We start from the raw sequence: 12,921 nt of genomic DNA, 5'->3' as shown, positions 1-12,921 counted from the left end.
AGATATTTGCCTAGTTTTACATAGGCTACATAAAAAACACTTAAGTCAGTATAATCTAAAAGTTCATTCAGAAAGACTTGTTTCTACTGCTTCATATGCCTTATGCTGAAATGTAAGTACAATATTTCTATTCCAATTCATTTATTTGATAAGATGTTAGAAAGTCAGCAAGTTTTCAGTAGTAGTCTTCTATTTTTTCATGGTTTTTGTAAGTAAGTAGCTTTAAGTGAGGGGTAACTTTTGGTGATGTAGAAAACAAATCTGACTCCTGAAAAGAGTACAGTAATCTGGAAGGGTTGAATGGTGCTTGTTTCAAGACCTCACATTACCCTGCTTAAGACCATGTTTCTCAACCAGTGGTACAGGTACCCTTTGGGGTACTGGAGAAGTCTGGGGGTACTTAATTATTTTTAAGGGGTACTTTTTTATTTAAAAATTTGAGAAACCCTGGTACAGATATCTTGGTGTGTTCAGGTTAAGTGTTTAATATATCTTTATAGTAAAAATAAGGACGCAGTGAGTGAATGTTGAGTAGCGTCCCTGTGGGTGCTCTATGGTAGAGCAGTCTGTATTTCTGCACTGCTGATAAGAGAACTTCAGTAGCAGTGTCTTTTTGGGCCCAGATATGCCCTAATCTGTCCTTGTATGCTGCAAGACTTATTCTTCTATGTAGCCATCTACCCAACCCACTGAAAGTAATTGTGTTTTATGGTTGGGACTCTACCAAATTCTTAGTTTATTTTGGCCAAGTTCACGATCATAGGATTTTTAAAATAACGAGAATCACAAAAAATTAAATTGGAAATCAGGGATCCTGACCAAAAAGGAGATGTGGGGGAGTCACAAAGTTACTGTAGGGAGGGTGAATGTGAGGGTTGTGGTATTGTTACTTCCACTTCTGTTCTGCTGCTTCTGGTGAACTCTTTCAGAGCTAGGCACCTGGACAGCAGTGGCTGCTGGCTGGGAACCCAGCACAGAAGGCAGAGCTACCGCCAGCAGCAGTAAGGATAGTATGGTATTGCCACCCTTCTGTGCAGCTGTCTGAGGGCCTAGATCTGCAGCTGCCACACTCCAGCCAACCAGTTATGAAGGTAGCAGCACAGAAGAAGGGCAGCATGCTAACTTCCCTCTGAGCTGCATGGCCAGGTGGCAGCACAGCTGCCTAACAACAAATCCCATGTAGGGACTCAGGGTTCCTGCAGCATGCTGGGCCCCACGGAGAGGGTGCCTCATCCTCTCCCCATTCCTCCCTGCCACAGCTGCTCCATGTTGGGGCCAGTGGGAAGGAGTGCCTCCCTCCTACTCCCCATGGATGTGGCACCCAGCCCAGAGCTACCACTGCCAGGGGATAGACGCCCTTCCCATGGCTGCACCTGCTGCAGTTGCAGCAGCCATGTGAGAGGCATCTCCTCAGAGCCCAAGCTGCTGCAGTGAGACAGGACTGAGGGTAGTCCTCCCTTGCTGGGACAGCCTGCATTCTGGTCCCCCTCATTCCCCAGCACGCCCCCCGCCCCCAAGCCTTCGTCCCTTCCCCCAGCTCTCTGCCTCAGCCCTTCAGTGTACCATCACTCAGTCATTCCACACCTGGACTTTGTGAAACATCACCTCCATGTAAATGCATATAATGAGTCATTCCACACATGGGTATAGAAAATTAGAGGGAACACTTGTGGCATGGTAGGCTTTGCCACTTCTGTGCTGCTGCTAACTGGCAGAGGATTCAGAGATGTGCACCTTGCCAACAGCTGTAGTGCTCGGCACCCAGCTCTACAGGTAGCGTAGTAGTAAGGATAGTGATACCATGAATTCGTGCCCCCCGCCTCCCCCTCCCCCTCCCCCCCCCCAAAAAAAAAAAAAAAACTTTTGCATTAGGATCTCCAATTCAAGAAATGCTAGTTTCCTCTGCAAAGTCTGTTGTATAAGGTAAAAGCACACACAAGACCAGATTCACAGGGGAGACCCAAGTTCAGTCTATGAAGCATTTTTCATGGCTGTGAATTTTGTAGGGCCAGATGATCAGATCACAGTTGGCACAAGGTACTGCCACTACCACAAAAGTTTTTAATGAAATGCCTCCAGGTGATGGTGACCAGATTTTGAAGGAGACAAGGCATTCATATCTACCACGTTTAGATGACTGGTTGCTTTGAGGTGAAACACTGGATATATAAGGTCCCAGTACCAGCATGTCCTGCTTAATTGACTTGGTTGTTGGAACCCCTTTCTGTGTGTCTGTGGGTTTTTTTTTCCATCCCTCTGACAGACACTAACTACTGATGTCAGGAACATGTTCTGGAGCTCCTCTAGACCATTTGCAGATCTGAGGAACTTGGTGCGCATGTGACATGTGGTTATACACCTGTCCCAGAGCTCTGAGCCATTGGATTAGACTGTTTTATGGCATTGCAAAATTTGAACAGGTATAGCACTGTGTAGATCTGCATGCTGACCTAAATGCTTCCAGATAGCGAGGAAGCTCCTAGCTTCAAGTTGTGCGTGGCTATCATCTCCTGGATTTGGTACTATTAGAGTAAGATAGCTCTTCAACTCCTGTAAGTCAACAAAAACTGCTCTGCTTTCAGCAGCCATCAATATTTCTTGCATGGGTCTGCCATGGAAGTGATATTCTATCAGTGGGGCTGCCATGAGAGACTTGTTTGACACCAAGAAAAATGCATATAATCAATTTCTATTCCAAAGAAGGCCTGTGTCCCAAGTCTGTACCCAGTTCCTGCATTAGAACATAGGCTTTCTTTAGGCCGTTCCACCAATAACCCTGACTTAGAGTGAATTCCAAAATCAAGAGATAAAATTGATTACTCCAGTGGCTCCACGTTTTCTGAAGTAGTTCTGATTTGAAAATCCAGCTCCTGGATGGTTTGGATCTGGTTTGGTAGTGATGGCATAAAGTTCTTCATCGAGACTTAGTCATGGGAGAGGAGAGAGTGCCACTGTTGCAGCAGGTGCCAGGCTCCCACTAGTCCTTGGATGTACAGGAACGCTGGCCCTGCTGGCAGGCCCTTTTCCTCTCCTGCCCCTGGTGGGTGGGTGGTGCAAGTATACATACTCTTATATTCCCCACCCCTATTCCATGTGTTGCACCTGCCTCAGGAGAGTGGCTCGCAACTTGAGTATGTTGGTGAAGGTCTTGGAGGAGACTGACCTTATGGTGGACATTCTGGTCTGAAAAGCCCTTTGAGCTTGGCTTTGACCCTCCTTAAAACTAATACCACAAGGGTGTTGTGGCAAATACTTGCCTTTCTGCCCCTCCACCCAATTTTGAAATGGGTAGAGAGGAAATGCTTTGTGCTGCTAAGGCGTACGAGGTCTTATTTACCAGGCACTCCTGGTAGTGGCCAACCAGAAATTAAAAATCAGGACAATGAAGACTAACCACTGAAGTCCAAAGAGACAGGCTGGATCTCTTCTGGATAAGAAGGTGTATTCTACCAGGGGCTCCAGCTTTGCATGTGCCAGCCAGTAGGTGGTCCTTAACCACTACAGCTACAATTCCTGAAATGCATTAGCTAAGTTCCAAGAACTGCGGCCGGCAGACTCCCACTCTGAATTTGTAGCTGTCCTGGAAGTGGGCAGGGTAGTCATCAGGACCCTCCTTACATGCCTTCCTGTACTTGGTGGACTCAGCAACTCAGTCCATGGCAACTGTGATAGCTATGAGAGGCTGCTTGTGGCTCAGTGTTAGGACTTGTCATCAGTCAAGATTCATTGCAGTGCTGTCCTGGCAGGTTTCCTACTCAGTGATGATAACCTTTTGGCTGTGTACATTTGTTCTCAGTCTTGTGTGCTATGTTGACTTGCGCAAGCAATCAACATAGCAGACTCAGAGAGCCCCCAAAGCCCACAGAATCGGATAAGAATCAAAGGTTCCAGGCCAGGTTTATTGTCCAGTGAAGTAGGCTGTACTCAACCATTATACATATGTACTCGCTGCAAAGGATTGACTCAACCAGCGAGAGAGTCTCCCCTCCATTACCCCGTAAGTCAGCCAAAGACAATTTACCCCCCTTCCCCCACTACCTTATATACAGATACATGAGGAGTGATGTGTAATTTATTTGTATCAGGATGCCACCGATCTCTGTCCATCATGCTATCATTTTAGACCTTTTCCTGAACCTGGGTCAGTATCTGTTAGGAGTGTGGATACCAACGTCCTTTTTAATGAGCTTTTACCATCCTTTTGAAACATATTTTCCACTTATCTCCAGTACTAATTACCCTCTTACAGTTGGTACCTAGTTCCAATGACTGTTCTGCACCTGGGCCCATTACCAATTAGTGTTTTACATTATCAGCACTGTTAATGCCAAGGTCCGTGAGCAGGGCCCTGCCTCTTGCTCACAGCTTATCTTTGCTTTTTAAAGTCTTGACCGTTGTCAGCTAGGCCTTACACCAGGCCTCTGTTACATGGACTTATGTTTCATATGCTCATCTTAATACACGTTTTACACAAAGCCCAAAACACCATGTAGGATACAATTCTGAACTGTGTTCAGAGCAGACAGACACTAGGCTCCACAGCCCAAAAGACTTGTGGGGAGCCCTGAAGTTTCTCTCAGTCCTCCTCTGATCAGAGCCAGGGTGCAGCAAAGCCAGCATCTGCCTTTAAATCACACTTCTGAAGATGATTAAAAGTGAGAGGGGTCTTAATGAGCTCAAGGAGGGTACTACTGGCTGTTACCTCAACTTTTTCTCCCCCCGCCCCCCCCCCCGTCACAGAACAATTGCTCAAAGGTGTATATACAATTTATATCCTGTCTGGTATTGAGTCCTCAGGTAGGATCTTAACCTGGTTCTTGGGTTCAGAGAGGGCTCTACGTAATGCTCTTTGGCTACCTGCGCTCTCCTCCACCTCTGCTTTACAACTTGATTTCTGGTCACCATTACTTCAACAGTAGGAGAGCTGGGGACGCTCTTAGCTGATATACCATATACCACCATTTTATGGGGGCACTTTTGTGCTGTGCCCTCATTTCCATGTTCTTCCAAAGGTCTCATCTGTATAACCCATTAACCAAGAGATTTGCCTTTCTGTATTCTACCCAAAATCTCATCCCCCGAGAGAAATCAAGCCTTCATTGGCTTTTAGATCATGTCTATTTAGGCAAGTAAATCCTGTAGGTCTTCTCCAAGGCCACTTGTATCATGTACAAAAAGAATGAAGAGGCCAACTTACTTCTGTGCAAGTGTTTGTCTAAGTGGGTTTCAGGTTATATTTTGACTTGCAAAAGAATTGAGACACATCTTCTGCACAGTGACTACATCTCATGAGGGCTCAGTCCATGTCTGTTGCTCTATTGAAAGATATTCCTGTAGCAGAAATCTTCAGGACTCTCACTTTTGTCTTCTGTTCATGCCTTTGCCAAGCATTGTATTCTTACCTGCATCCAGATATGACATTGTCTTTTGATGCAGTTTTCACATGGTTCTTAACTTACCTCCTCTTTGAGGCCCTCAGGCACCCTCCTTTTCTTTGAAATACTGTTTGAGGGTCTCCCTGTGGTGGAGTAATCATGGGGAGCATATACTTGAAAGGGAGGCTACATACAGAAAAAATTTCTAAAATGTTTTTTTGTTCCTATGGACACTCCATCTCCATCCTTCTCCTATGAACTCTCTGGTGCTGTGACTATTAAGGAACTGAATGACAACAGACTTATGCCTGTCTGTATGCCCTCATTTGGAATATGAGGTGCTGTTCTATCCAGGCATAGGCCTGGGAAACACTGCTTTAGTCTCTGATCAAGCGTTCATGGCTGTGTACGCATCCTATGGTGGATCACTTATAGGGAGAAAAGCATCCTGAATTTGTATTATTGTAAGATGGGGTGGGGAGCCTTTCTTCTGCCTACAATGTCTGGTGTTCTTCAGTATGTCGTCAGTGTGACTCGTGTGTTCCTGCTTTTCAGAGTCCTTTGTGATCTACCAAGAGCCTAAATTTCTTAACTTAAAGGGCAGGGATGTCCATAGCTGCTGTCATTTAGGATCTTGCATAGGATCACTCAGAGGTTCCTGATACTCTATTAGTCTAGTCTCAGCTGCATTGGAATGACGTGCAGCTACATTGAGATGCATATTGATAACACCTAGACCTGTTGTTGCAGTGAATGTTACCTTTTTTGTTTAATGGCCTAGCTTTTCTGGCAACAAAAGGGCTGTCTTTATATTTATGCTAAACTGATTTTAGGCAATATTTCACTGGAAAAAAAAATGCAACTTTTCAGTTAACTTACATTACCTTCAGGTTTATCTACAAATGTAAATGATGTCTTGGGGAATTTTGTTAATACTTCTTTAACGGATTAAACATTATTTTTCTTCCATGACTTTTAATTGTAGCTGCTTTCTTACTGATGTGCTATGTTGATTTCATGATATTTATATTTTTTCTCAGATTGAATGTTAAGGCTTTCATCAGCAATGTAAAAACAGCTCTTGCTGCTACTAACCCAGTAAGTAAATGTGAATTAATTTTGAAACTTCAGCACTGCCTGTTTTAGTTTGAAGTCTATTAAGTACTTTGTTCTATTTTTGCAGGCTGTAAGGACTGCTGCTATTACCTTATTGGGTGTCATGTACTTGTATGTGGGACCCCCTTTGCGAATGTTCTTTGAGGATGAGAAACCAGCTCTTCTCTCGCAGATAGATGCAGAGTTTGAAAAGGTAAGAACTCTTTGAGCCTTAGTTTCCATAGTACAGGTTGAAACTCCTAAATCTGGCGTTCTCTGGTCCAGCAATATCCCTTGTCAGGTAGGACAATGGCTGTCACTGAATCAGAGAGCTGGGCAGGAGGGTGCACCTTGTGGCCTCTGGCAGAGCTGAGCGGGGGAGAAGGGGTTGGGGATTGCTGCAGCACATGATATCCTTGCTGTTTTGGCTTTGATAATGCGGTAGTTTCTTTGAGTGATGTCTCATATGAGATGTGAAGGTGTGTGAACAGCCCCAAATGTAAGATTCTGAAACATCCAAGTTCTTCCATTATGCATTCATCTGACTTTGTGTGTGTGTGTGCGCACGCGTTGTGCTTACAGATGCAAGGACAGACTGCACCTGCTCCAACTCGTGGCACTTCCAGGCCAAGTGGGGGCAGTGGGGATGATGGTGATGAAGGAGAAGAGCAAGATGATGTAGGGAATGATGTTGTGGATCTTCTGCCAAGAACAGAGATCAGGTGTGTTTAGATTCAACAGATTCTTTTCTGCTGCATATTGTAAAATGAACAACTGTATCCTAAGTAATCTCCTCTGTTTTTTGTTTCACTAATGGCCTTTGAAGGGCATTCACTGAGGAGTGTAAGGTTCATATGTTGTGCCTCTATAATACAAAATGATACTGAATATTAGGGATTGCTTTTTTTTTTTTTTCTACAGTGATAAGATCACGGCTGAACTGGTATCTAAGATTGGAGACAAAAACTGGAAGATCAGAAAGGAGGGTCTGGATGAAGTGACAAGCATCATTAATGATGCCAAATTCATACAGCCAAATATAGGAGAACTTCCGGCTGCCTTGAAGTGTCGTCTAAATGACTCCAATAAAATCTTGGTATGCTATTAAAAATTCTCACGTGTGAAGCAAATTCCTGTTGCAGTCCCTTCAGACTATTTTTCAACCTACTTTGGTTCCTTTGGGGAATAGAGTGAGGATTGAAAAGTAGATTAGTGTTTCACCCATGAAAGACTTTATTACTGAAGTCTGAATAATAAAGTGTTAATATAGACATTACTCAGTTAATGAAGTAGGTAGTTCCAGAGCCTCCATCTGTCACTTTCCTGTTTCTTAAAGGTGTTTTTTGTTTTTTTTTTAATTTTTATTGCTGTGTAAAAGACCTCACGAGCTGGAAAGATAATGCAGCTGTCTTTATGTACAAAATAAACTAATTTTGTTTTCAATAATTCATAATAATGCAACACTGGGAGATTAAAAGCATTTTCAGGCAAAAGTGGCTTAAATCTATGTGAAACACAAAAATTAAATTCACTCATACATGCTATCAAATGGAAGCAAATGCAGGAATAGGCATAGTCTGGTAGCCCTTCAAGAGAGTCTAGATAAGCTGGGATGGGGAGCTTATGGTCTGTGGACTGGCTTGGGGCTCAGCCCCACTCTGCAGTAGGGAGCCTGAGCTGGTACACCAGCCCCACATCTCCCATGTGACGCTGGAGCACTAGGGCTGGCTCCCCGCTGTTGGGGTGGGGGAGGCCTAAGTCTTGCAGGTCAGAGCCAGGCAAGACTAGGCCAGATTGCTCCAACTGGGGAGCCCATGGACCCAGTGGGGGAAGACCCTCCAGGCAGCGCTTTCCTGAGCTGCTGTTCCCTCAGGCTGTGAGGAAGGAGAACTGGCAGAACAAGCAGTACTTGCTCCTCAGCCATGTCTGTCTTTCTGGGTCAGAGGAGACAAGCTTCCCCATCCCTGAGATAAGCTGTAATAGCAACATGATGTTGCTACTTCTTCAGTTTGTTTGTATGGTGGTGGCGGGTACTTGAGCAAAGGCACCTAATAACTAGCTCATTTAAAAATACTTCTCCTTCAGGTTCAACAAACACTGAGCATTCTCCAGCAGTTAGCTGTGGCAATGGGCCCAAACATCAGACAACATGTGAAAAACCTGGGCATTCCCATCATTACAGTCCTTGGGGACAGTAAGGTAGGTCATTCTTATACAGAGAGAGAGCGTGCACTACTAAATGATACACTGGGAGCAGTCTTAGTGTTAAATTGGCTTAGATATTCAGAGAGAGATGAATATTTAGACAAGCTTCAGAAGCTTTTGGGATGCTTTTCTGAGCTGTCTTCTAAACTGCTGTACTTTTCTTATGCTGATATGAATACCGACTGTGCTGTGGTTGAGAGAGTGGTTTTCTTATCACATGTCTGTGATGTACATTACAATAAAGTCCATCTATCCAGTGTGTCCAGCTCTTCATCTTAAATAGACTTTTTTTTCCATAGGCTTGTCACACTTTTCAACATAGACCGTATGGCCCAGGTGTTAGCGGTACTAGGCTAGCAAGTCGGTTTTGCTGGGCAGGAATCGGTGCCAGGCCTAGCTCTCTAGGTAGAATAATCACTTATGCTGCTCCAGTGACTTGCATCCCCCAGCTGACTTGTAGCTTTCTGTCCATTCTTCAGTTGTGAAGAATCCTGCTGACATATGGCCCTCTTATAATGTGGTGGGGGGAACCACATCTTGGTTGTCCTAAACATGAGTCTAGTGAAGGAATATCAGAGAAGAGTTTATTTTTGACACGGCTGTGCTTTAAGTATTTTTCTGTTTGGAATGATGTGAATAAGATTGAAGTTGATGGACACTAATACTCTTTGCCAATCTAATAGGGCTGTAATAGAGCAGCTTTCTTAAATGATAAAGAATGTTATCAGTACTATTTGTGGTGCATGGTAAGGGAGTATTGGGGGAATTTTCTAAATTTATTTTCTCCAAAGCTGCTTGGGGGGGGTGGAGAAATCTGATTAAATAGAATGGATGCAAATAGAAAAAGACGAAAAGGAGACATTACATTTCTATTGAAATAGTGCTAATTTTATTCTTTCCTGTTAATGGGAGATGTGGGGTGAAGTTTTTCTTTTACCCGAATATCCATATCAATATCAGTGGTGGTGGTGGTAAGTCGAAAACATGTACTTGATGAAAAAACACTGGATGCTTACTCATATGAGTTAGATGTGTGCATGTGCGGGCATGGCTGTCAGTTAAAGTCCATGCCAACTAGCAACTCTCATGACTCTTGCCTTTCAGTAAAGCTCATCCAGCTAAGTGCCATATCTGCAGGGGTTTCAGGCCCCTGACTTGAATGCAGCCTGTGCAGAGCCTATGTATGACCCTGCCACTCCCTCCACAAGCCTCTCTGTCAGCAGTCCAGGGCCAGTTGGAGCCAGTCCCCTGTCATCGTCGTCCTCCAGGGCCAATCTCTCCTTTTGGTCACACACTGGAGACTGGAGTATCCTCAGTACTGGATCCTACCCTGCCTTTCCTCAACAGACTCTGTCCCTTCCTCCTGGCCTGGCCGGCCATTATGTCAATCAGATGGGTCCTCTGGACAGTTGCCTTGGGATATGCCATCACTTTCCACTCCCCTGTGCACTCCACTCCTCTTTCAGGGACCCTTCTCATGAGTAGCATCTCCTCCGGGAAGTGCAGTCACTTCTAGACTTTGGGGGTGGTGGAAGAAGTGCCCCCTCTGTGCAGGAGCCGGGGGTTCTATCCTTGCTACTTTCTGGTTCTAAAGGCAAACGGGTCTGCAACCCATCCTGGACCTCAGTGAACTCAAGTTCACTGTTACCTACAAGTTTCTTATGGGGTCCCTAGACACCATTTATCCCCTCCCTGGATCTGGGGAGGCTTATATGCTGCTCTCTGTGTAAAGGACACTTAATTCTTCACTTCCATCTGTCACTCTTGTTGTTGATATCTACAGTTTACTGTGCGCCACCTGCACGTGAGGTTTAAACAGCTCTCCACAGCCCCTAGGGCATTAACCAAGCACATGGCATTGGTGGCCACCTTCCGCCACCACAGTGGTATCCAAGTCTGCCCATATCTGGACAACTGGCTCCTGTGGAGTCATTCTTTTCTCCAGGTGCAGGCTCAGTTAGCTTTCACCAGGAAATCTCTGGACAAGCTGGCTGCTGCTCAACCAGCCAAAGTCTTTGCTGATCCTCACTCAACACATTGAGTTCATCAGGGCAATTCGCAGCGATGTCCAGTCCAGAGCATTCCTCCCCGATCACCACTTCCAGGTTCGAAACCAGTTCTACACTCTGAGTTTCCCATCACCATGGTCCACACGTCTCCGGCTGCTGCATTATATGGCAGTAGGTACATTTGTGGTCTGTTTTGGCGTGCTCTCTCTGCTCTCTTCAAGCATGGTTGGCTTTGGAATACCATCTTGGCTGGGATGGCTTAGATACGTATCACACTGCCCTGGCATGTATCCAATGCCCTCTGCTGGTGGCTGTGACCACAGAATGTTCTTGTGGGTGTTCCCTTCCTCATCCCTCAACCTATCATGTCTCTGATCACAAGTGTGTCCCTTTGGGCTGGGTGGCCCACCTGGGATACCTTACTACTTAAACAGTGTGGACAGTGGAGGAGTTCTCTCTCCACATCAATGTGTGTGAGCGCCAGGCCCTTTGCCTTACTTGTCTGTCACTTCTTCTACCTTTTCTTCACACCTGCTGCATAGTGGTAATGATGGACAATACAACCACCATGTATTACATCAACTGGCAAGGGGTGTGTGCAGTCCTCCCTGCTCAGTTCAGAGCTCTTCCCCTGTAGGAATTCTGTATAGGATGCCTCCAGGTTAATGGAGTGGGCTATGTCTTGGCAGTCCAGAACAAGCTTGTGGAGCATCTTGGTCATCGGTTCCTCCACTCAATCCCCCATAAGTGGGGCTTTCTGCTTGTGAACCTTTTTGCATGCTGGAGCAACTACGAGTGTCCTGCATTCTGCTCCTTCTGGGCCCTCAGTCTGGGGTCCATAGTGGATGCGTTCCTCATTCTGTGGACTCTGGGACTGCTCTACGCCTTTCTTCTGTTTCCCTTTGTGCACAAGGTGCTCCTCAAGATTTGCAGGGACAAGGCAGACATAATCTTCGTAGCCCCAGCATGGACTCGCCAGCCCTGATACTCCATGCTGAAGGAGCTCTGTGTTTCTGCCCATTTGACTTCTCCTGGTTCCCAACCTCATCCTGCAGAACCATGGTCGCCCCTGCCATCCAGACCTCTGGTCTCTTCATCTCATAGTGTGGTCACTTTGTGGTTGACATCTGCCAAGCAGGCTTGCCTGGGGCCAGTACAGCGGGTCCTCCTCAGCAGTCTCCAACTGTCTACACGATGGTCCTACCTGACCAAGTGGACATGCTTCTGCTGCTGGTACACTCAGCATGATCTCATGCAGGTGTTTGGACTACCTTGTTTCCCTGAAGCAGCAAGGACTTGCTTCTTCATCCATCAACATACGCCTGACAGCCATATCAGCTGTCCATCCTGGAGAATGCGAACATTCTGTGTTTGTGCACCCCATGGTGGGGCACTTCCTCAAGGGCATGGACTGACTTCACCCACTGGTTTGGTGGCTGAGGCCTGAACCTGATCCTCTTGGTGCACCCTGCACCCCCCGCCCCCCGCTGCTACTTGTTTTGTTCTCTCCTCTACCTTTCCTGAAAAGTGGCTTCCTCACAGGTATTTGTATGACTTCTTCTTAAAAGCCTCCAATTATTGTGATTCCACTACCTCCCTTGGAAGCCTAGTCACAGTGCTTACTATCCTTATACTTAGGTTACATTGTTCAGAAAATCTTTCTAAATCTTATTTGCTTCAGATTGTTCTCCATATTCACTGAAGGTGGAAAGTGGCAACAATCAATCAGTCACATCTTAATGTATTTGAAGACTGTCATTGGGTATCCACTGAGTCTTCTGTTCTCAAAATATAAATATGCACAGCTTTTTAAACTCATAGGTCAGGTTTTCTAAATACCATTTTCGTTGCTGTCCTCTTCCCAGTTTATCTGTATCTTTCTTAAAATGTGCCACCAGAATTGTAAACAGTATTCCAGCAGAGCCTCACTGGTGCTAGGTAGAAAGGGATAGTTTCTGTCAGTTGTTTGTAATGTGCCCCAGAATCATAAGCCTTTTTTTCACAACTGCATGACGTTTGTTGGCTCATAGTGAGGGGCCTTCCGAATTCACAGTTCATTTCGGTCAGTTACACACGCAAAGGATTTTAAGTCCATACATGTCATTACTTCAGCTGTTTTAAATCTAAAATTTCATGGTGTAATTGTTGGGGTCCTGACCCAAATCTTCAGGGTGGGGTGATCACAAGGTTATTGCAGGGGGACTGCAACTTTCTTTTGGATCAAGATTCCTGATTTG

General features: G+C 45.4%; 1 protein-coding gene across 4 annotated transcripts in view; it reads left to right on the top strand.

The window, feature by feature from the left end:
• The window catches only part of CKAP5 (cytoskeleton associated protein 5), an 88,731-nt gene that overhangs the window by 51,597 nt on the left and 24,213 nt on the right, over positions 1 to 12,921 (top strand). For all 4 annotated transcript variants that reach the window (XM_074997606.1, XM_074997605.1, XM_074997604.1 and 1 more), the window contains exons 19-23: positions 6,416 to 6,473; positions 6,559 to 6,684; positions 7,053 to 7,192; positions 7,392 to 7,566; positions 8,556 to 8,669. In XM_074997606.1, coding sequence (XP_074853707.1) covers positions 6,416 to 6,473; positions 6,559 to 6,684; positions 7,053 to 7,192; positions 7,392 to 7,566; positions 8,556 to 8,669 — 613 coding nt within the window. The remainder of the gene's footprint in view (positions 1 to 6,415; positions 6,474 to 6,558; positions 6,685 to 7,052; positions 7,193 to 7,391; positions 7,567 to 8,555; positions 8,670 to 12,921) is intronic.

Source organism: Carettochelys insculpta, chromosome 6, assembly GCF_033958435.1.
Source record: "Carettochelys insculpta isolate YL-2023 chromosome 6, ASM3395843v1, whole genome shotgun sequence".
Classification (NCBI taxonomy): Eukaryota; Metazoa; Chordata; order Testudines; family Carettochelyidae; genus Carettochelys; species Carettochelys insculpta.
This window is presented reverse-complemented; position numbering and strand designations above follow the sequence as displayed.